The sequence below is a fragment of the Phalacrocorax aristotelis genome, chromosome 8 (assembly GCF_949628215.1).
Source record: "Phalacrocorax aristotelis chromosome 8, bGulAri2.1, whole genome shotgun sequence".
NCBI lineage: Eukaryota > Metazoa > Chordata > Aves > Suliformes > Phalacrocoracidae > Phalacrocorax > Phalacrocorax aristotelis.
In genome coordinates, this window is record NC_134283.1 from 4,338,274 (window position 1) to 4,361,135 (window position 22,862).

Genomic DNA, 22,862 nt, shown 5'->3' on the forward strand with positions numbered 1-22,862 from the left:
AGAGCAAACATTAGAGTACCCAGTATTGGAAGCGAAGCACTAAAAATTAAAATATGTATATTTCTTGATGTATAACACTCAAATTACCCAATTATGTACAATATTTACTCATTGGTTTGGATTTATTCACCTACTTGTCAGCTGGTTTCAGAACTACAACCTTTAACACCACCACACAAGGGCTTCACAAGGTAAGAAGGAAATGCTAATTGGTTTCATCCTTTTGTGAAACAATCCATCCAAAGGTAATTAGGTTTGCTTTTTCTTTGCAAAAATAATCCATAAGAAAGACTGATAGGCAGACCAAACTGCATTTTGCACAAAGGTGGTAGGATTTAAGTGATTTTGAGCTGTGCTCCCAGAACTCAGTTGCCTTCAGGCATCTATCTGGTCCTTCTCTGTGGATGGCATAATTAGGACTTGAGCGAAAACCCCAGTGGTGAAGCCTGATAAGAAGTTAATCTTCTGGGCACCACGTGGGCCAAGCGAGATGTGCCAAAAAGTCCAATTAGCAAAAGCTTCCCGTCCTAGGCTGTGCCATAGCATTGCTCAGCCCTGATAAACAGCTGCAGCATCCGCTTCCGAGGTGCGTCGGTGCAGCAGTGCCCCAGTCCCACACGCTTAACAAGGGGAAGAAGCACAGTGCAAGCACAAATGGCAGAAAAGCAGCTCTGTGATCCAAGCTCATAGCACTTCTCCACATGACCTTCATGCTCATGGTGGGACAGATTCACACACCTCTCTAAGTAATAGGATTCCAGTTCGGTGCTTCCAGCCACACTGGGGATAAACATAAGCTAAGGCATTTCTTACTGCATTCGGGAGTACCACGGAGGGTACTTGCCAATAGGATCTCATCACAGGCTTCTTGAACCCACCGACTACCGCCAAGCAAGTAGAATACGGGTCAAATCCATGTCATCCCAATTTTAGGCTGAGGCAGCCCAACACCTTCTGGCAGTACGGAACCAAAAGCATTACAGCAAACTCAGCCCCTCCTCCAGCTGTGTATGAGAAAAGTGAGGAAAGGATTATGTTTGATTTCCCATCACCTGCAAAGAAGAGAGGAGAATGTTCTTGGCTGTTGGAAAAGCACTGCAGGTCTGGAAAAGAGAGTGCTCGGCAGCTATTCTTTGCATGCCGGAGACCCTTCCTTTTACTGGAGGAAAGCATGTCCCTAGCAGCCAAAGGAATGCTGAGGCCCAGCATGGATGGACCCAGCAGACTTCCCTCTCCGTCTAGGGATATCTAAGACCAAATCCCAATTTCAAGAGGGAAGCAGGACATGGAAACTGCTCTGAAGATTTGACTGGTGTCTCCAGAGCAAGCAACTGTGGTGGGACTACAATGGAAGGAGTTAATAAAGATTGAAATTGTTTTATTAAGTAGGTTTGCCAGAATTTACTTATTATTAAACCTCATTAGTCGGAGACTGTCCTTGTACTCCATGTTCTTACCCAGTTGCTGCCTGCTGCCTGCTGAATAGACGGAGTGATGCTGGAGAGATTATTTCTAAGCCCTTCCTCCTTCCCTCTCCCCTCCTCTTCCAGGACCACACTGACAGTCCCAAGGGAAACAGAGAGACAGGGAGAGGGCAGGATCCACCAGCTCTCACTCAGCGTATTTCTCCAGGAAGCCCCAGGAGTCTGGACAAGGAGCTGCCACTTAGGACACTGTCTCCTTTGCAAGGGATCTATTAGTACAACATATATTATGTGAACACATACGAATATTTTCCCCTTCCAGGGAAGAAGGAGAGAAAGAGAAAGAGGATAGAGGCTGCTGTCTCCAGAGTGCTAGAGTGATTTTTCATGTAATCAATACCACAGAATAACCCCAGGTCTTCCGCTGGATTGTAACTCAGAGGACAGCTGATCAGTTTGCGGCATGTGTACTTCACCTGCAGGGAAGCCAGGCACCGGGCAGCAGCCCGAGGCACGGTGGTAAGTAACTTCACAGAAGTTTCCTTGCCATTTTTGCAGTTCACTGACTCGGAATAATATATGCCTTTGAATCTTCAGAGATTATGAACAAAACCAGGGGTTTATTCCTGGAAGGGGGAAGTGAAGGGGGGAGGCAGGCATCTTTCAGCTGCTTCCCCCCACCCCGAGCGGGTAGCGTACTTTGCTTTCTGTCTGCGTAACAAAGTTTCCTCCGGGGTGGGCAAATATTCCCTATATCTTCTCAGTAATTTGCAGCAACATAAGACCGGGTTGATAAGAATAGTCATCATTTATACAGCACTTTACCTCTTAAAGCATTTTACAAACATCTACTAGCTAATCCTTGCAATTCCTCGGGGAGGCAGGCAAAACAGGCGTGCAGTGAAAGGAAGAGGAATTGCAATCTGAGCATACAAGTTAAAGCAATTAAGAACTTCACATCCAGCTGATCGCAGGTAATTCACCACTCTAATACCCATTAAGCAGCTTACTTGAGTTAGCATATATTTAAGGGTTTATAGACATAAGAAAGCGATGCGACAGCCACTGGAAAATACAACGATCTAATGCTGACCGAGACCGGCTCAGAGAAGAGATCGATCTGTTCACGTTCGGATTTGCAGGCAGCCGAGCCTTCACGATAATTATGAATGAGACTTTAGCTCTCCTCTGTGCCTGTGTGTTGCCAGACAACCAATGAGGCTGCAAAGCAAATCGCATTCACAGGCTGCAGATTTCAGGAAGAAGCATAGAGGTGACTTACTTACAAAACAGGCACTCATTAATTCTGTGATTGAGGGAAGTAGCCTGAAACACCTTTTGCCTTGCAATAACCTCTGCTATGTTTTCTCCTCCTTCCTATATCTTTTGGCTGACAGATAACCCTGCTCTGATGCCATTTCGGATGTCCCAGTGAGAACTTAGCGATGCCTATTCTCTCCGGAGGCAGTGACCAAGACTATAGTAACATTAGCTACACTTCTTGTAATTCCCTGAGCCACTTCTTTCCTGTCTCTGTTGAAACCCCTTCTGTCAAAGGGGTCCATTACCAAAGAGTGAGGAGGATTTACCACCCTGATCAAGTCTCTGCAGTCGATCTAAAGACAGAGATCATGATAAATGTTGGAGGCATCAAGTACCTGCTACCCTGGAGTACTTTAGATGAATTCCCCCTGACCAGATTGAGCAAACTTAAGTTTTGCAGCAGCTATGAAGAAATAATTCAGCTGTGTGATGATTATGATGAAGACACCCATGAGTTCTTCTTTGACAGGAACCCCAATGCTTTTGGGATGATTGTCAGCTTTCTAGCAGCGGGGAAGCTGATGCTCTTAAGAGACATGTGTGCCTTGTCTTTTCAGGAGGAGCTGAGATACTGGGGGATTGAGGAATCCACCCTGGAGAACTGCTGCTTTCGAAAACTATTTCAAAAACTGCAGGAGTTGGCCGAGGTACGCAAAGAAGAGGAGCTTCGGAGGAGCAAAGAAGCTACGTGTGTCTTGGATGAGAAAACCAAATTTGGACAGTTTATGAACCGACTCAGAGATATGGTAGACAATCCCCAGTCAGGACTCCCAGGGAAAGTCTTTGCTTGTCTCTCCATTCTCTTTGTGGCCACCACAGCTATAAGCCTTTGTGTTAGCACAATGCCGGACTTAAGAGCTGAAGAAGACAGGGTAAGTCAGTCCTTTTTAACTGGTCTAACTACGGAATTAAAAGAAATTTGTCTGTCTTGCTAGGCACACGTCATTAAAAAGATAACAAAAGATACAGAAAAGCCACAGTGATGAGGTTCAAAACTGTCGCTGGTAATAAAATGGTCTGTAACAGAAAATTCAACCATGGCTTAAACTAGTTCTATCGTTTTCAAAGTGATATTCGATTAAGAATAATGTGAACAAAGTCTTTTACTAATTGTTAGCTAAAATACAGGAAAGAGCTTCTGGACAGAAGAGATATTGCAGCTTTCTAATACAGCATTGGTTCTCATTCTTAAGAAGCAGTTGCTGGCGCAAGTTATATTAACTTGTTAGCACTGAGACTCTCTGACATTGTGGAGTTTTCTCTTTGACGTGCTTTACTCTCTAGTTACAAGCAATCTCTCATTTGGACACATCAGCTAAAGAAACATTTGCCTCTGACATCTTTACTTTTAAAATAGCCGGGTATCTTCCCTTGTGATAACACAGTCAGAGCTTTAAAAAGGAAGAAATAGTCATTAATTTTTATGATGTTATAATGTTACATTTCAATAGTTGCGCAAAATTCAAAGGATGAGGGACAGATGAAGTATTTTCACAAATACTGATACTTAAAAGCTGTGCCTCCACAAATCATAATTCCATGCTAATAGAATTCTGTATTTGCCCACATATATGTACATATTGTAGGAGTAATGCCAAATACCAGCTGAACTGCTAACTGCCTTTAAAGCCTTTCCAAGTAAGCCATCTACATTAATTCAGGGCAAATAAATCAAGCCTGTATCATACACGAAGGATCTCTATAACATTGTTGTGAATATTTCAGCATTTTAAAGGTTTGTTATTCTAATAATAAACCAGAGGAAATTAACAATCCAAAGTGATTTCAGACGTAGTAATGTGTCCAAATTCATCAAATAACCTCGACTAATCTCTTTAATGAATCCTGCACTTTGTTTGCAAACTGCCCTTCCAAAGTGTTGAAGAAATCCACGTCAAATGAAATCCCTGCCCCAACCACTGCTGTAAGGTAAGACACTCCTGCAAGGATTGTGTATGGATGAATAAAGTCATTTTTACATTTTTAGCACGGCGTGGAGTGCACAATACAAAAATCTGTATATATTTTATTGCTCGAGCTGTAAGTCAAAGCAGCACAGTCATGGTGAAGATATGTCATGATATTTAATATCTCTGAATAAAACTAAGGGCTGCAGAGACGGCTGAAATTTAAGATCATTCCCTGTTCCATTTAACCCCTCGAATATTAACTTACATTTGCACAGGAAGACTTTTACCTTTCAGTAATCAGTCTGGTGCTCTTGTAGCCTTCCACAGCTATTACTTTTGGCAGGAAAAACTGTAACACTGTTCCAATGCTTCTTCCAAGGAAGTGCTTTAAATATAGAACATCCTTCTTACAGCTAGATGTAAAAACATTACAAACTCTGCTCTAGCAAGTGCTTCCTACTAACTTTGTTAATGGAAGTAGCCCCATGCATTTTATCTTAATCTCCCAGCCACTGCAGAAAAGCTTTTATAAATACTTTTCACGCAGAAGAACAAGCACATAATGTTTCAGAGCTCCGCTAGATGTAATGTGTTGTGTGTTTTAAAAATAATTAACCGTATGTTAGAAAGGGAAGCATGCTGAGGGTTATAAGTATATCTGGTAGCTGCAGGGTAGCTGCTGTTCCTGGATTTCCTATAAAACACAGATGACATTACTAGTTAGAGATCTGCATATATATCACTACTTTGAAAACAAGCATACGGGATTCCATCAAAAGATGGAATGTTTAAAGTGCAGAGGAGGGGATGAAGGATGAACTTGAGCAAAGGACCACATCTGTCCCAATATTTGGAAACACTACATAATTGACACTCGCAGCACCAGTCTAATGCACTTTGTCATTGTGTTCCAGAAGCACAGAGCAGAGTATTAAAAGTCCTATTATTTGAATCATTTAAAATTATGCCAGTGAAAACATAGGGGAATATATGAGACAAAATACTCATGCCTTGTGGAAAAGCAGAGAGTATGAACTACTAAACAGTAGCTTTTCCATCCCTAGGGATGGAAAATTCCCTAAATTCCCTAAATTTCCATCCCTAAATTCTTAGCCTGCAACACCTAAAATTTTCTTACTGAGACCTCAAAAGAGCATTTTAGCCAGAACCGGACAAATAACTCAGAGAACTTAATTGACTAAAAATCCAGGTTGCGGCTGAGTCATACCCAGGCAAACTGCAACTCTACGTTGATTTGTAATTTTCACAAAATTTCACTGGCTGACCTCTGAAAGTGATTCCAAGATGGGGCCAGGCTTACCAGCAAGCTGGGACAGGCATGCAGAATCTGAAATTTTGGCTGTTTGGGCTAAGCATAAAGATCACACGATATCCGTTTGCTCAGTGACAAAAGCCAGTCAAATCCTTTCAATAAAGTTTCTGAACAACTTGTAATTTCCCACCTGAATTCAAAGATGCCCTATCCTGAAGTTTATTCAATTCTGAGTTAAAGCTTGGCAAACCTCTATGCATAAATGTGCTTACAAGTACAGCAAGGATCTGTTTACCAATGTCACTAACACTGGAAACTGAATTTATCCATTCTGAAATAAAAATTAAAAAGGCTTTACCTCTGCTTCATATGTACCACCCTAGGGTCCTTTTTCTCATCATCACAGCCACATTAAGAGAGTGAGAACTGGCAGGACTCCAGCTCAAGGAGAAGGATCAGAGTCAAAAACAAAAGGAAAAATATACAAGGTGACTTCCACTTCACTCAGAGGCTTGGCTGATCCCACCCTGCAGGCACAAGAAATCACTTCTCCTTTTAGCCCTTGCTAAACCAGGTCTGCTTAGAAGGGAGAATAGCTGCCTAGGCAGGCAGAAGAGCAAACAGGAGTCCTCACCATCCGAGGGAAAGTGAGAACTCCGGTCTCTGGGAGAGGGATGGCAAGGAGCCAAGGAAAGAGCATCTGCATCAGGGAAGCCCAGTCACCCTGGCAACCAGAGGGGAGGGAAGGAGCCACCTCTAAGGGCAGCAGAAAAGGGGTGGGGGGGGGTAGCTTAAAGGCAGGAATGCAGCCGAAAGTAAGATAAAGAACAAGTTGTTATAATTGATACCATGCACACCCTCTAGAATATGTCAAATGACATTTAGAAACCTCCTCATTAGAGATATGAAAGAAAAACACAGCTAGATGGGCAAACAGTTCTGTCACTACATATCACATAAGCACCCGCCGTGAATCCCAACCCAGAGGGAACAGCTCCGGGTGAAGGAGGCCAAAAGTTCAGGAAAACTCTAGAGCAGCACACGAATAGTTCCAGTGATCTCAAGTTTAAGTCTGACCATGAAACAGATATACAAAAGAATTTATCATACCTCATGCTAAGGAAAGAGGACCCACTAGTAACAAATTATGTTATTTGGGCATAAACCAGCTGAAATGTCACATCCCCCAGCGGCAATGCATCCTTATCTAGGATATTTGCGTCTGTTCTTTATGGAGACCAAACTGCCTTCAGTAAGGAAGCAAATACAGTATCACCAAAACGTAGTTATCAAGGCACGTGTCTATGTAGAGGTAGAAAAAAGGCATATTTGGAGGTGAGGAACTCCTGTTTATTATTGATCTGAATTCAGGCAGCCTGAGACAACTACAAATCTGAATCAGAGGCCACACATACAGGTTAAGAAAGCTGAAGCGACAAAATCTACCGGTATTTCCTTCAAATGAAGGAATTAAGATTGCCCCACAAGAGATGAGGCAAAAGCCCCACCAAAGCCTCCCAAAAGTCCCAGTCCCACATGAGAGTTCCAGTCGGATCCAAGAGGTGTAAGTGAAATAGTCACTGCTCAGTACATCTGACCCAAAGGAAAAAAAAACATCATTATAACAGAGAACTATGGAATAAAAGCACCACAGAACAGGGAGACAGCTTTGAAGCACTCTTGGGATTTTCTTTAGGAAGAGATATTTCTTTTACTGAGTCCCTAAAATTGGCATCCTCTAGAGAAATGACTCAGCAGGAAGGATACAGCAAGGTCTTCAACAGGCAAGCAAATTAAGGTCTGGGGGGGAAAGAAGAAACCCCAGACATTTCCATTCCCTGTCCCTCAGCACAGTAACAACCAAATCATTTTCTCCCGGTGCAGACGGCTCCCAACAAACCACACTTACATGATGCCGTACCTAAGTGTGGTTTAAGAGAGAAGGAAATGTCTATTCTCTCCTCTCCATCTCTCCTCTGGTGATCAGTGAGAGGTCAGGCCTTGATACTACTAATTTTTATATTTGCTCTTAACTGACCTTGATGAGCTTGTAATTGCCTTCTGTATTGTATATAACCTAATGAAACATCAGCTGCAACCAGAATTGTCAGATCTAGTGTTTTTATCTTGAAACTTAGAATATTCCTGTTTTGAAAGCTCCCATTCCTGGGGCTGTTTGATTATGTGAAAACCTAATTCCTTTTAAAAGAGTAAGTTTTTAGTCTCTGATTGCACTGAGAATCCAGAAAACACGAACAGAGGAAAAGAACCCAGTGCTTTATATGTAGAACCATTTAAAAATTATTTTTTTTCATTCTACACCATTATTCTGGAGGTCCTGACTTATGTTTTCCAGTGTTTGATGTTGTCTGTATGATACTAAAACTGGCATATTTGTCTTGTACCCTAGATGAAACTGCCAGGAAACATTTTCTTTAGGAGTGGTTACTTTTACTTTATAGGGGAAAATACCAATTTATTGGTTTTACTCTGAAAAGAAAGAAAATCAAACAAGATATTTGTTTCATCAGGGTTACCGTTGCCACAGCTAATTGTGTTAATTATAAAAATTCACACTGACTTGTATCTAGCCCGTTCAGTACGTGCAGGTATACTGGCAAGAGGTATATCCTCAGTATTCAAGTTATTAAATCCATTACAAAAGCATTAGAACGTAAAGCTCCAACCCTGCCCATAACCTGCAGACAACATTAAATATCCCTAGTGAACTTCTTAAAGGAAAACCCAAAGAACTTGGGAGTGACTGGAGGAGATAATAATCCATATGGAGAGTGTCAATTAGAGGAGCATAAACCAAGTTGTGCTGCTCGGGTAGTCTGCAAAGGTAAGACTCTTCATCAAAGTGTAATTTGGCCAACTGTTAGAAGCAATCACCTTCGGTAAATTGAATATGACAGCCAAATTTTGATAGATACTGCTGGCTACCATCTTTATAGCTTTTAAACACCAAGGTCTAAATATTGATCAAAAAAAAATTTTCTAGTTGATTAGCCAGGGCAAAACAATTCCTGCTTGAAAATATCTTTTTGAATGACTGGTACAGAGTACTGCTAATGAAGTGGGGCACTACTCAGAATGTACCTGAAAAGCAGGAGTATTTCAAGTAACTGGGGTTCAAACTTGCCTTCTAACACAAGCATACATCACACAAAGCATGGCCCAGAATGACTTTCTCTACTGCAAAGAGATTAATGCAATCCTGACTTTTAGAAACACTTCTAATGCTCATTTGAAAGAGTAAGACTATAAAGCTCTATGTGTGCATGCCCATCTCTAAATATATCGGTATGTACATATGACTTGGAATTACTCGGAACAAAATAAAGCTGGATGTGCTTTGGTTTTATTGCATCTGCTCAGTGCATTTTGCTGGGTTCTTATCAGGACACTTACTGCAGACACGCACTCTCCTAGATTATCCAGTCTAGTACAGTTCTCATTTCTTCTAACCATTTTGAGCAGCAATGAAAGTACTGCAGGAATACTAGGCTCCTAAAGTAGGAAAATGTGCTTCACTGAACCACCAAAAAAATCCCAGTCTACTAGGTGCACTCGGCACAGTAGGACTGAGTTAACTTATTTGCTTCCTGGATTGAATTAGTTAAATTATATAACAATTGAAGAAAGATAATGAAATAAGAAGCTGTGAAAAAACAGAAATCAGAATATTAAAGCCTGGGACTTTGAGATATATAAATACAAATTACCACTTTACAGGATCTGCCTTTTTCTGAGGTTTGCATATCCATTCAGCAACATCAAAAGCTTTGACCTTGAAATTGCACCATTATCTTGTGACTCTGATTTCATAGTTCCGTATTATTAGTACCTGGTTTCCAGCATGTGCAAACAGAATTGCCTACTGCAGCGTTATATCTAATATGCACAACATTGGTGAAGTTCACATTACTTAAGCCCTGCTCTACATGACCAAAGAGGGGCACCAGCGGGGGGGCAGGCTCAGCTTACCCTCACTGCCATAGAAAACAATTTTTAGAGAGTCCGGACGCTTCACTGCAATGATTACATGGCTTCTGCATGGTTTTCAAAAGCTGGCTCTGCCAGTACAAGGTCCAATGTTCAGAAAGCACAATTAGACATTATTAGTTTGCCTTATGTTCATCCAGTTTTGGCTGTATCCCAACAGCACTAAGTCTCCTGGCTTTGCACGCTACCCTGGGGGGACCCCCAGCTGTTCCAGCTGCTCTGCAGCAGGCAGTCGATCAGCTGCTATGCAGCGTGCCAGCACGTGTTCCTCTCTGGGAATCATGCTTTCCTTTCCCTTTTGCTGCTTTCAAGTTTGAAATACTCACAATGGGAAAAAAAAAATCCTGTTTACTTTCCTCACTTGACTCATCTCAAGGGTTTCAGCACAGATGATTGCTTAATAAATGCCTTCTCTGGGAAGGTGGGCACTTCCTCTGAGAGGGGCACTCTGTCTTCGGAAAACACCCTTTGAAACCAATGCACCCTCCAAGTTCGTAGCAATAACGCACCAAGTGTTAAAAATAAACCACCACCCAAATTTGTATGTTTTAGAACTTCCTCTTTGAATACGATGGAAATCTTTGAGGACTCTTCAGTCTACTGCTGCAGTCACAATCTGGTATTTTAATTCTGAACAAATCTAATTGCTAATTTCATTGCAGCATCAGGTCTATGAACTGCATATGTGTGTTTATTCCCACAGTGGCAGCACCTCCTGTTAGCAGTAGTTTTTTTCCCTTATAACAGATTCAACCATATTTGGGACCCCGCTGTACACCCTGTACTACACAGGTACAATAACAAGCAGTTTCTGCTCCAAAGAACTTAAATATGCAGTGAGGAAAGAAGCAGAGACAGTAACAAGACAAATGATTTGACCAGCAGCAAAACTGGAAATTGAAGGTCATCCTTCTAAGTCCCAGATAAATACCTTGTCATTTTGACTGTATTGTTCTTCATGGTTACAAAATGCAGTCTGTGAAATTTTACTGGAAAATTTAGAAAAACATAATACTTCCACATCTTTCTCCTGACACAAACACTCTGGGGTCACCAATTGGTTTAAATCAAATTCAGATTCTTCAGACTGATTCTCACGGTGTTTGCAGAACAAGGACCCAAGCTTAAAAGTTAATGGATATATTTTATTTTAGTTACGCTTCTGCCCCGGAGGAGATAATTATGTGTTGGATACAGAGATAATAATTTCCTTCTATGTTTTTTCTAATGTCCACATTAATATAACCCCAATATTAGTTTAGTTTCCTCAAATGTACTAGTTGTAGTAAATGTTTTCATAAGTCCGGGCTTCTTTCCCATAAAGCGAATGTGTGGGAAACTGTTCTGTGATCAGAATACGCAGCACTCCTTTAACAAGCTCATCATTCTGTAAATCAGGTTACAGTCTCTTTCTCAGCAGGCTGTAAGCCTTTTGATTTGATTGCATTGGTCTGTAACCATAAATCCAAGCATCGAAGTGATCCATAACGTAGGGTTTTCAAGTTCTCCCTAACCATCATTTGATTCAGCAGAGCATGGTTTAATTATTCAAATAATAGCGGCAATGCGGTCGCAGTGATTCAGCAGTACCTGCAGCACTGCAGCTGGATCCCACAGCTCCAGGTAGACAGGGAACATGCACTGGCACAACACTTACTAACCGAATCATCATTTTACAGCCAAAAGGGATTCTCCCCCGTGTCTGTTCACTTCCTGCTGCTGACTGGGATCAGAACAGCCGGGAGCCGGTCAGGTATCTCGGCTCCCTACACAGAGGGCTTGATCTGCCTCTGCTCCTCCCTAACCACTCTCTAGACTTGTAGCCTCACCCTGTAGACCCACCACTTTGGATCTGTGGACAGGAAAAAGCAAGAACCAAAGCTTGTTTTTTCACTATTACATTAGCTTGCTCTTTTTTTCCATGGAGGGAATTGCCTGGGGAGAAGCTGTAGACCAGGATGCAGTGCCCGTGTGTAACCTTGGGAGAAGTGCAAAAGGCTGGAAAACAGCACCCTGCCCAGGAAAAGTCAACTATGGGCACCGAGAGGAGAATCCTGTGAGTTTTCCTTCTAAATTCTCCACACAGAGGGCTGAATGGTTTTTCTCTGAGTCGGCCAAGAGGCCAGACTGCGAGAAGGACAGTCTTGCTGAGATAAGCCTCTCTACTAAGTGTTGGATAGCACAAGCAGGCAGAAGGCAGGTTGACAGCCACAATGCAGACTGATCCCATCTGCTACCACTTCAGTGGACACTGGCCTCTGTCCACAGAACAGTGTGTGGATCAGAGGGAAGGATCTGAGCAGTAACTGGCTGTATTTGAATGTGCCAAGCAAAATCTGGGCCTGCCAGCGTAGGTTTAGCAGATGCTAATTGTGACCTTGCATCAGCCATGGAGCCAGCCACATTTCTGGTATGAAAGATGATGTTCTGGCAGTCTATCCTCCGTCTGCCGAGTGCTAAGCAGGTTCACATCCTATGTTTAATGAAACTCTCCTTTAGGACTCCAGGAGGAGTCTAAATCAAGAATATCCAGGCATATTGCTTTATGAGTTCCTTCCCTGCTTTGTTTTGAGACTGTCTGTTTAGTATAGGTGACTGAACACCCAAACAGCCTGTACTTGGAAGCAATCCCTACTGCATCTAGGGTAGATCTAGCTGGAAGACGTTTCAGATCCTTTCTGTCCATCGCTCGTTTGTTTTATGATGATGAGCCAGCTGGTTTCCATCAAGGTACCCTGGGAATCGCAGTGTTTGCATGCGGTGGTGCAATTGTGACTTCTAGCTGAGTTCAAGGACTTTTATCAACTTGGCTTCATAAACAGTATTAGTTGCCTTTCTCATATGTATGCTGAATAAGCAACATATATACATATTGCTGATGTACGTGTTCATTTCCACTCTAAAGCTTTGAAAATATGAATCTCTGTAGTGATGATGTGACTCTGAAATAATCCATATACTGAACTAGCAATACTGATTAGCAAAGTGTTCTACAAGCATTCGCGCAACTTTCACTATTTAACTAAGAAATGGATTATTTGACACAAGAAAGGCTTAAAAGCCCTACCGACCCCATGAGCAGGGTTAACCCGCAAGCATGGAAAGGCAATCATGAGAAATGCTGTGGGCCTGCCTGGCTTACATCTCGGACTCCACCCTACCTGGGGCTTGTGTGAAATCCCAAATTACACACCAGGGCAAACAGGTTCAGATTGCTGCCAATGAACTCCCACTTAGAGTCAGTGACACCACGGGCAGAAAGTTGGTACCTATCCAATTCCTATCCCAGCACTGTGCTTCCAATAGAATGGGAAAACCAGGATTTCTCTCCCCGTTTTTCCTCAGATTAAGATAAACTTTGCACGCCTCCCTCTGATGTTTTCAGATAGCTTCAGTTCCCTTTTTTACACTCTGGAAATTGCTTTAAAAGGATTTGTTTGGGGTTTTTTTGTTTTTAAGAACGAGTAACAAACCATGAAGAGTCCATTCCATGTCATACAGTGGGCAGGGATATAACACCCCTTTTCAGAAAAGTGCCAAACTTTGCCAGCCTGCCGCTGCCTCACCATCAAAACTGTGCCACTGATTTCCACGGTGCTCTGCAGAGGTTTAGAAAGAACAGATCTGTTCCAGCTGATTCTGGTGAGGGGACGAGAGGTAAAACCTGACACCTTTTCCATCACTGTGCAACACAGCCTTCAGCTGCTAACAGGCCAGACAGACTCAGGCTCACACGCTCAGAATCCTCAAACAGTTCTATAAGAGGAGCAGACCCAAGCGTGTGATTTGCAAAACAGAGACTGTCACTCTGGTTTGCGTTTGCTCCAGCATTTATGGAAAACCACATTACAGTGGACTAAAGGCTCAATAACCACTGCAAAAGGTATCGGGGTAAATCTTTGGCAGCAGGAAATCAATTGGCAGATCAGGTAGTGATTCAGAACAAGTTTTCCAGAGCATATTTTAATTATAAAGTGTCTTCGAGTGCAACCAAGTGGGACACAAATGGTCAGCACAAAGCAGATCCTGAAGGCGTAAGAATAGTTCCCTGGTGTTCTCATGCATCTCATCCATCTACAGATAATAATTTTTTTCTTTGTCCAGAAAATGTAACAAAGTAAGTTGCATCTGAAAAACAAGGTGCATAGACAAGATGTATATTCCGCGGGGGAAATTCTGATTCCATCTCCCTGGGCATTACTACAATTATTGATGTATGTAAAGATATTATTTTCACTAGATGAGATTTATATCTCTTGTAAGATAGGTTAGTGCAGCATAACTCTGAGATCTGGTTGTGTTTATTATCCTAGATGCCATTATGCCTTCACTAATGTTTCTGGTAAACTAAGAAGGCACTTTGCCAGGAGATTTATCTCATTTAGTTTATCTTGTGAGTGGCACATATCTCAAGTTCATTTTGCTTGAATTCACTGTTAGGGAATCAATTTCTTTGTAAACTCACCTGTGCAATTGAGGTCTGAGATTAAGCCACCAGACATGTGGTCCTCGGAGGTGCTGCATTCCTGAGCCTCAGATCCTTTTGAAAAAGGTAATGCAAGAAAGGTGCAGCAACACTTAGAGTTACACAATTTCTCACTATTAGAGATATTACATTCCAAGCATTGTCCCTACAGAGAACCAACCTGCTTCAACTTTTGTAAGGAGTATGCAATAAAAAGCAAAGTTTATTGAATTTATTATAAAAATATATAAATCGGACTATATAAACCTACAGTTCACGCACACTTTAGAAGTGCAGTCCCAGTCCCTTACACCTCAAAAAGGAGAAGGGCCAGGGAAAGGCGAGGATGGCACGACTTCATGCAAGGACTAAGGCCGGCAGAATTCCTCAGGGTGGGAACAAGCTGCTACAGCAGCTGCAACAGAGGTCTACAAAATCACAAACGGAAGGAAATGACTAAATGTCAATCAAGCAACCAGCGCCCCTTCCAGTGACAGAGCTTAGGGGCATCACATGAAACTAGCAGGAGCCTAGTTCAAAGCAAAGAGGTGAGTCTCCATGCAACAGGCAGCAGATAAAAGGACGGCCAAACCTGATAGAAGAGCAATTCAGTTTGCTTACATGAACACCGACTTCAGCTCAAGAAGCTCTGGAGTGGAAAACAGAAGCCAGGAGATTTGCCTTGGGCATCTGTTGTCTCAGGCTGTTGGAACAGGGCACTGGGCTAACTGGACCCAGTACTGCCATTCTTATATTTTATTGTGAGCCTGTTTTTTTCATATTTATAGAGAATTTAATAGAAGTATCCTAAAATGAGCAATTTTACTGCACCACTATAAACATTCCAACACATAAGAGAATGCAGAAAATGAGCCATTGCCTTACACTGCAGAAGGCAATAATGAAAAGGAAGCATGAATTGCTTATTATCTCTGGTGGCACAGAATTTTGAAACAGCCACTTTGCTCTTTGAGGTGGTTTATAAATTTAAGAAATCACTCGATATTTCAGGCATCAGGCTCAGTATATATCCTTTTTACATACAAAATATTGTTTCCTTCACTGCTGAGCCAAATGTCCTTTTCATACATAAGATCAATACCAGGCGCTCATTCTATTACATTTGTATCATACGTTGTAGAATTTCAGCTTGAGATGAGTCCTATAAATCCTGATAAATTCTTGCATTTTTCAAAAGTAAATCTGCAGGATGAATGAAGTACAAAGAGTTAGATACTCACTCACCACTGCCTGTGTGATAATTGTTCTCCCACCAAAGCCGATGAGAATTCGAGTACTGACTGATGCTACAGTAGTGTAAAACATGTCAGAGGGTTTTGCTGAAAAAGCCCACCCAAAATATGTTGTGGTCAGTTATAAATAAAACCTCATTTTCCCCTCATATTCACAGTCAACACCGTACTGGCTTGGAGCTTTTATAAGTTCCACTACACCCTGGTACAGGAGGAGAAAGAAATCAGTTACAAATTTGACTCAAAGATATGAAAATAAAAGCTCAGAATTCTGCTCTAGTTAATGGTGAGGTCAAGTGAGGGAGGAGTTTGTTGTGTTTTGTGTTGGCAGGCATCGATCACTCAAATTTCCCAAAGGTGCTTGCTTTGTTCAGGAAGAGGAAATACAGAGAAGTTGTCATGGCACAGAAATTCCTTTATAGGCCTTTTATGCAAAAAATCCCTTTCATGGATCAGAGCGTTTGGGCCATAATTTGACAGTTCACTGAATGTAACTAAGATCTAATGGGATTCTGGTGACAACAGCAAATTTGAAATCTATCACTGACACGGGCATTGTATTTTGCTAAGAACATAGTATTTGAAGCCAGTATGTTATTCTGCCTGCTCTTTCAACAACAGTTGTAAGCAGAACATAAAGCACCCTGAGGTCTAAAACTCATCAAAAATACTGGGAGAAACAGAAATTGGCTTTGTTACTTAGTATTTCCTCTTATTCTAATATTTGCAGCTTTTGAACAGGATGTTCAAAAGGATCAAGAATCTTCAAAGAGACTGACATTGGAGAGGGATATGCTATATAAACCATATCACATATATTACGCATTATATACAAATATTCCTAATATATAAAAGATTCACATACAAACTTACTGGATAAAATCTATCTCCCAATGTGGAATCAATGAGCACGTTCTCATTAAATCCCGTAGAGCCAGGAGCTTATGCTCTCTTTCCAGACACTGGTGAGGGAGAAATAAAGACAGGCAGGGACAGAGGCTTGGAAGTTACCAGCAGATGTTGTAGATGGACTGACTAAAGCACGGTACATCCACACTATGTAACGGAGTGAAATGGCCCTGCTGCGAGATGGTAGCCCAGCTGCGTTATTTGTAAGGCTCGAGTTAGTCACCTCTGCGCAGAACGGCTGTGCTGCATGGATAAATCAGTTCCCTTTGAGAGAAACAGGGCTGGTTTTGCTGCAGGCCTTCACGTAGTCTAGGCGTATCTGAAGCAAACACATCCTTCTTCTGTCCCTTCTGAAAAAATGAAGCACAGAACTCTCTGCATTAGTCACAGTGTCAGAGACTGTGATATCGCCACTCTCCTGTTTGCTGCAGCAGAAAAAGGGACTGTGGTTTGAATCATATGCAAACATTTCTGAAAGGTTTTTTGGAAAGTACATAAAAAAGATAAAGTGTGCTACAGGGGACAACTCACTGTCCGTTACACCAACAACTATGCACAAAGGAGGAATAAAATGCACAGTAACAGTCCTAAAAAGTTCCATTTGAAGGATGCTGTTCTGAAAAATGAAATAGGCATTTAGGAAGTCAACTGCACAAATCCCTTTCTCTAAATATGTATAACTTTCTATGGGCAATACTGAGGCAACTGAGGATGGTAAGAAGAAAAAAAAATCTCCCAACCAGTCATTATAATTCTACACCTTGAAATTTCACACTTAATTCAAAAGACACCCTAGATCTTAATGGTTAAAACTTCCAGCAAGCAAAATTTATTTTCTTAGAGTTTCTAAGGAAGGAATAGTGAAAGCTACATGATGGTCTGAGAGCAATGTCACCTGTATATGTATAAAGGTAAACAAGTAACAGACGTACTGGAAATTCAGCGCAGTTAACAAAAAATAAAATAAATCTTGACGGAGACAATGAATAATTCACAGGCCACATCACTAGAGTGACCGGAGGCAGGTCTGCGCAGAGTCCAGGCTGCACGGTACAAATAATTTACAACTCAGAAAAAGTGAACACTGCATAACACAAGTGCTGATTGTAAGCAATCTCATCAAGCCAAGTCAGCAGCTCTGCAAACATCAACGCACTCCAGGCACTGCCATGGCAATGACTTCAAACGGGGCCATAACCTGATCCCGTACGCGTAACTCTAGCAGGGCCAAGTCTTCATTACCTTTTGTGATGTTTACCTTAAGAGATAAATTATGATCTTGACAGTCTACTCTTCAGAAAGAGGAAAAATCCCCAAACGGTGCTACAGAGCTAAATTGTTTTGAGGGTTAGACAAGGTAAAACATATACTTAAGGGATATGTTACCATTTTACCTGCGGAACCTCAGATAGCCAATGGTGTAAATGTTGCCAGAACAGGGAGACTTGTTACTCCCAAGAATAGCATAGTAATATATATTATAGCAATAGTAGAGCAATAGTATAGTATTAATAGTAAAAGTAATAGTAATAGTGTAGTAATAGTAATACTAATTCTATCACAAGGGACACTAAAAAACCATCATCACATTGCAATGCAGAGGGTAACTGAACACTAGTAGTAAGTGTAATTAGTAGTAGGGGCATGTGTTTCCTGTGGTGTTTTTAATCAATATTGCTCATGAAATTTGGCTGAGCATGGATGACACCGTATGAGGAATTGTTGCTCTCAATGGCTTAATTTCAGAGACAGGCTATCAGGAAAGATGCATACAGCAGCCAGGCTTCGGTCTACAGAGGTGACAAAAAAGCCTTTCACAAACCAAGGGTCTGCAATTATTCCTGAAAAACACACGGCCACTCTGCTCTCCCAAAAGGAGGTTCTTTCCCTCCACAGATCCTCCTTCGTCATCCCTAGTTCTGCTTGATCTTCTGCCGCTGTGAACATCTCAGAGATGCAAGTCCCGGTTCAGCAAGACTACAAGAAGAGTCTTTAACCTTGCTAAGGCTTCATGTACCAAAGTTGTAGCTGGAAAGGGCTATCTGCTAAATATTAATTTTCAAGCAGCTTAAAAGTCTAAAATGAAATCACCACCTTCTACATTTAGGTTTTCTGGAACGTGCAGTGACAACCCATATTCTGAGTCCAGTCTGGAATTTCAAAGCGTTGCGATACTAGTCACAGAATCACACAGAATGCCAGGTTGCAAGGGACCTCAGGGATCGTCTAGTCCAACCTTTCTAGGAAGAGCACAGTCTAGACAAGATGGCCCAGCACCCTGTCCAGACGACTCTTAAAGGTGTCCAACGTGGCCGAGTCAACCACTTCCCTGGGGAGATTATTCCAACGGTGACTGTCGTCAGTGTGAAAAATTTCCCTCTGGTAGTCAATCCCTTTCTCTGGTTCCCCGTTATAGCTGAGATTTCTCATTTCACCAAAAATTCAAACCCTGTACACTTCACATGCCAGTGTTTTGATAACATGTTCAGCAAAGAAAAGCACCCAAGGCTGCTTCAAAGTCAGCCAAAGTCCATCAAAGCTTCCAGCTCATTTGAACTGGTTTTGGGTAAGAACCAAATATTCACACCGATGCAAGAACTTAATGTAAATAGCAGCATGCCACCGTGAAAATATCATACAAGTACCTGTTAGGTGGAATTCTTCAATAAATTTATTCACAATGCTTAAAAGCAACAAAACAGCATGAGTTCAATCACAAGATCAGTACCGGAATGTATTTATCAATAGGAGGGATAGGATGTGTAAGAAAGCAGTGACACCAGCATTTAAAAATAATGCGTTCCTTTCAGGGGAGGTGTCCAGCTGCTAAGCAGTACATGCTGCTTTCACTGCTATGTCTTATCTCCTAAAAGGCAAAAAATGGTAGCAGGACCTGGTTTGTTTTCTACCAGTTGAAATACAGACACTTGTGCATATGAAGGAGGCAGTATGTACACCCCAGTCCCTGTAAGCGACGTGCCCATCTGTCAGCTCACTCTTTGGGTGGGTGTAACCTAGGGGCTGCCCATCACTAAGGGGCAAAGCTCAACGTAGCCTCTTGCTTACCCAAATAATTATGAGTTAAATTTACATTTGCCTCTTCGTTTCACTGGAAGGCCAAAAGCAGTTTCATTTTTTAAGCTCGGCTCAGGAAAATAAAAACCATGAATCCAAGGTAGTTCAACTAAAGCAATTTCCTTAATAACAAAACAAGAAAATGCTGCTCGTAGCTTGTGGCCTCAATAGCGGGAGAGGATCCTTCAAGGGAAGTTTCCCCCACTGGGCAGATATTTATTTTCCTTTAGATTAAAACATTTGCATGTACAGAAAAAAACCATGTTTTATATACAGCATAACTGAGCCAAGAATCCAGATGACTTAATGAAAATCTCTGATCCACTTTTAATTGCACCAGGGTACACAGCATTTGTGAAAGCACCATGCATTGAACAGCACCAGAAATTCACTGAGACATTCAAACATTAATATTTCTTTTGAAGAGAAACTGATTTTCGTAGGGGCTTAAAAACCAGTCAAGTTTAAATTAATTTCTGTTTGAGAACAGAAAGTGGGACTTGGGAATTACAGGCTGCATGCCAAGACTTTGTACAGAGACGAGTTTCATTCATTTAGGCTGGGAGAAGCAACACAATAAAAATAAGCAGGTAGATATGTCTGTTCATTCAGATGTTTCACGTGCCCGTTATTGTCTATACACCATTGAGAGATAGCTGCCATACGACTACCTGCTAGCTGGGATTTGTTCGTTTCTGACACCAGTGGCTCAAGCAGATACATATTGCTTCTTCCTTAGTGTTTCTGGACACTGGTTCACAGACTGTTCTTTTATTTATTTCTCTTTTTGTTTTGTGTCAGGGCGAGTGTTCCCAGAAGTGCTATTACATCTTCGTCATAGAGACCATCTGTGTGGCTTGGTTTTCCCTGGAGTTCTGCCTCCGATTTATTCAGGCAAGGAGCAAGTGTCAGTTCTTCAAAGGACCCCTGAATATCATTGACTTCTTGGCTATTTCACCGTATTATGTTTCCCTCATCTTCTCAGAGGATGATTCAAATGAGGAGGACGACAGGCCAAGCAGCAACACCTATTTGGAGAAGGTTGGTTTGGTGCTACGGGTTTTACGTGCCTTGAGGATCTTGTATGTAATGCGCCTTGCCCGACACTCCTTGGGCTTGCAGACTTTGGGCCTCACAGTTCGGAGATGCACACGGGAATTTGGCCTGCTTTTACTCTTCTTATGCGTGGCTGTCACTCTGTTTTCTCCTTTGGTCTATCTCGCCGAGAACGAATCCGGAAAGGTGCTTGAATTTACAAGCATACCTGCTTCTTACTGGTGGGCTATCATCTCAATGACCACTGTGGGGTATGGAGATATGGTACCACGGAGCGTCCCAGGCCAGATGGTGGCTCTGAGCAGCATCCTCAGTGGGATTCTCATCATGTCTTTTCCTGCAACATCAATATTCCACACTTTCTCCCATTCCTACTCAGAGTTGAGAAAAGAACATGAACGATTGCAGTCTCGGCTAAACAGAGTAAAAAATGCCAATCGCTCTGGTGAAAGCGACACCTTCAATGAGACAGACAGCTTGATCCTGGAGGATCAAGCATCACCAATCAAATACATTTACACAGGGAAATAAGCCTGGTTGTAAAAGATTCCCAAGAACAGGATTAGAAATATACATGTATGTACATCAACATAACACACAAAGCAAAGCAACAACGTAGGTTACGATGCTGATTTTCTCTGCCAGCATAGGTATAATAAGCAGCCAAGCCAACGCAGCTAGCTCCGACACATCGTTATGAAGCCGGAGGTTTTGAGGATGTCAAAAGTCAGAGTTTATTCAATAATAAATGTTCACTCTTCTTTATGACTAATAAGAATAAACTTTGTCTCTGCCAGTCATGTATCTTGTTGAATACCCAATATTGAACAAGTAACAAACAAAATAGCTTCTGTTGGCACAAATACACTTGTTATTTTATTTGCCTTTGAGTTTCCAATGTTCTTGCAATGAACATCTTGAGCCAAGCATTAGAATGGATTCTTTCAGGGCTACGCACCTGTGTTGTTTCTACAATGCTCATCCACCAGGCACACAGAAGAATCCTCAATACGAATCTGAATTCTGTAGCTAAAGCCACTAATAAGCTTAAAATAAAAGCGCCCTATGTGAAAGCTTTCAAAGTTTGCCTGTAGCCAGACGATCAATCTATAAATAACAAATTGCACTGCTATTGTATAAAATACATAGTGTTTGCAAGAGAATTTGCTTGAAATGCAGTTGCAGTCTGCAAACTGTAAGCATTCCATACTAGAGAGCAAGAGGTTTCAAACTTTTTCATATACTTATTTAAAATAATAATGGAGAATAAAAAAAACAAGCTTATTGACATATTAAAAAGAGTTGGTGTTATCTTTTTCTGAATGGTGATGGCTCCTCTGGAAGAAAGATTAAAAAAATAGAGCTATTGAAAATGAGATGACAGCTCAGAAGTATCCAAAGGTATAAACAGTAAAGGAGGTGAATGATTGCCAGAGAGGCAGTGGGAGTGATTTCCTAATGCAAATGGAAGATGTCCCTTTTGGGATATCCAGGTATAGCCAGAAGAAAGCGATAGGACTACACAGAAGTCAACAATGCTACTTCACGGGATAGTCTAGATGATCTTTTACAAGTCGACCTTTTAGATGCTGTGGATGCAGCCAGTGAAAACTGACAGCAACACACGAAGGCCAGGTCTGTGCAAACACCTGTGTGTGTTTAGGGCCTGCATCAGCTCACAGGTCCTCAGTTTGTAAGCGGTCCTCTTGGTACCCGCAGAAGCTCGACACGCTGAATGTCGGGCAGGTATTTACGTGCTGAGACGAATCAAGGCCTACATTATTTTTAAATCAGATTTCCAGCGGTCGTTATTCCATTTCTTAAGTCTTACCAAGGTCTCCATGACCTTGTGATGGAGCAAAGCTCAGTGAAGTGACGATTCAGTTCCAGTTTTCAGCAGGCCCCATTCTTGCACAGCACGGTGCAGCCTGGGGCCCTGGGGGTACTTCCAGGCGTTGTGACCTCCCTCCCACGGGAACTCCCACACACAGTCACTTGCACAGTTATGCAACTTCACGCAGGCATTTGGGGGTTTCGGTTTTTAGATACTATCCTCGCCGCGCTGCATAGCTTAAGTACACAAAAGCACAGTTGTTGGCACAATTTGCATCACGTGACTCAAATTAATCTCTTGGATTTATCTTACTTTGGCATTGACCCTATGAT

General features: G+C 41.8%; 2 protein-coding genes across 10 annotated transcripts in view; one reads left to right on the forward strand and one right to left on the reverse strand.

Annotated features, from left to right (window-relative positions):
* Positions 1 to 22,862, reverse strand: part of WFDC1 (WAP four-disulfide core domain 1) — a 140,049-nt gene that overhangs the window by 81,099 nt on the left and 36,088 nt on the right. For 3 of the 9 annotated variants that reach the window (XM_075101271.1, XM_075101270.1, XM_075101269.1), the window contains exon 1: positions 14,404 to 14,556. The exons of the other annotated variants lie outside the window; for them this stretch is intronic. The gene's annotated coding sequence lies outside the window, so the exon portion shown is untranslated. Of the gene's footprint in view, positions 1 to 14,403; positions 14,557 to 22,862 lie in introns of those variants that run through there. 9 annotated transcript variants of the gene reach the window in all.
* KCNG4 (potassium voltage-gated channel modifier subfamily G member 4) lies at positions 2,870 to 21,452 on the forward strand. The gene is made up of 2 exons (XM_075101275.1): positions 2,870 to 3,619; positions 20,442 to 21,452. Exons 1-2 carry the CDS (start codon positions 2,870 to 2,872, stop codon positions 21,225 to 21,227), a joined length of 1,536 nt encoding a protein of 511 aa, XP_074957376.1. The 3' UTR covers positions 21,228 to 21,452.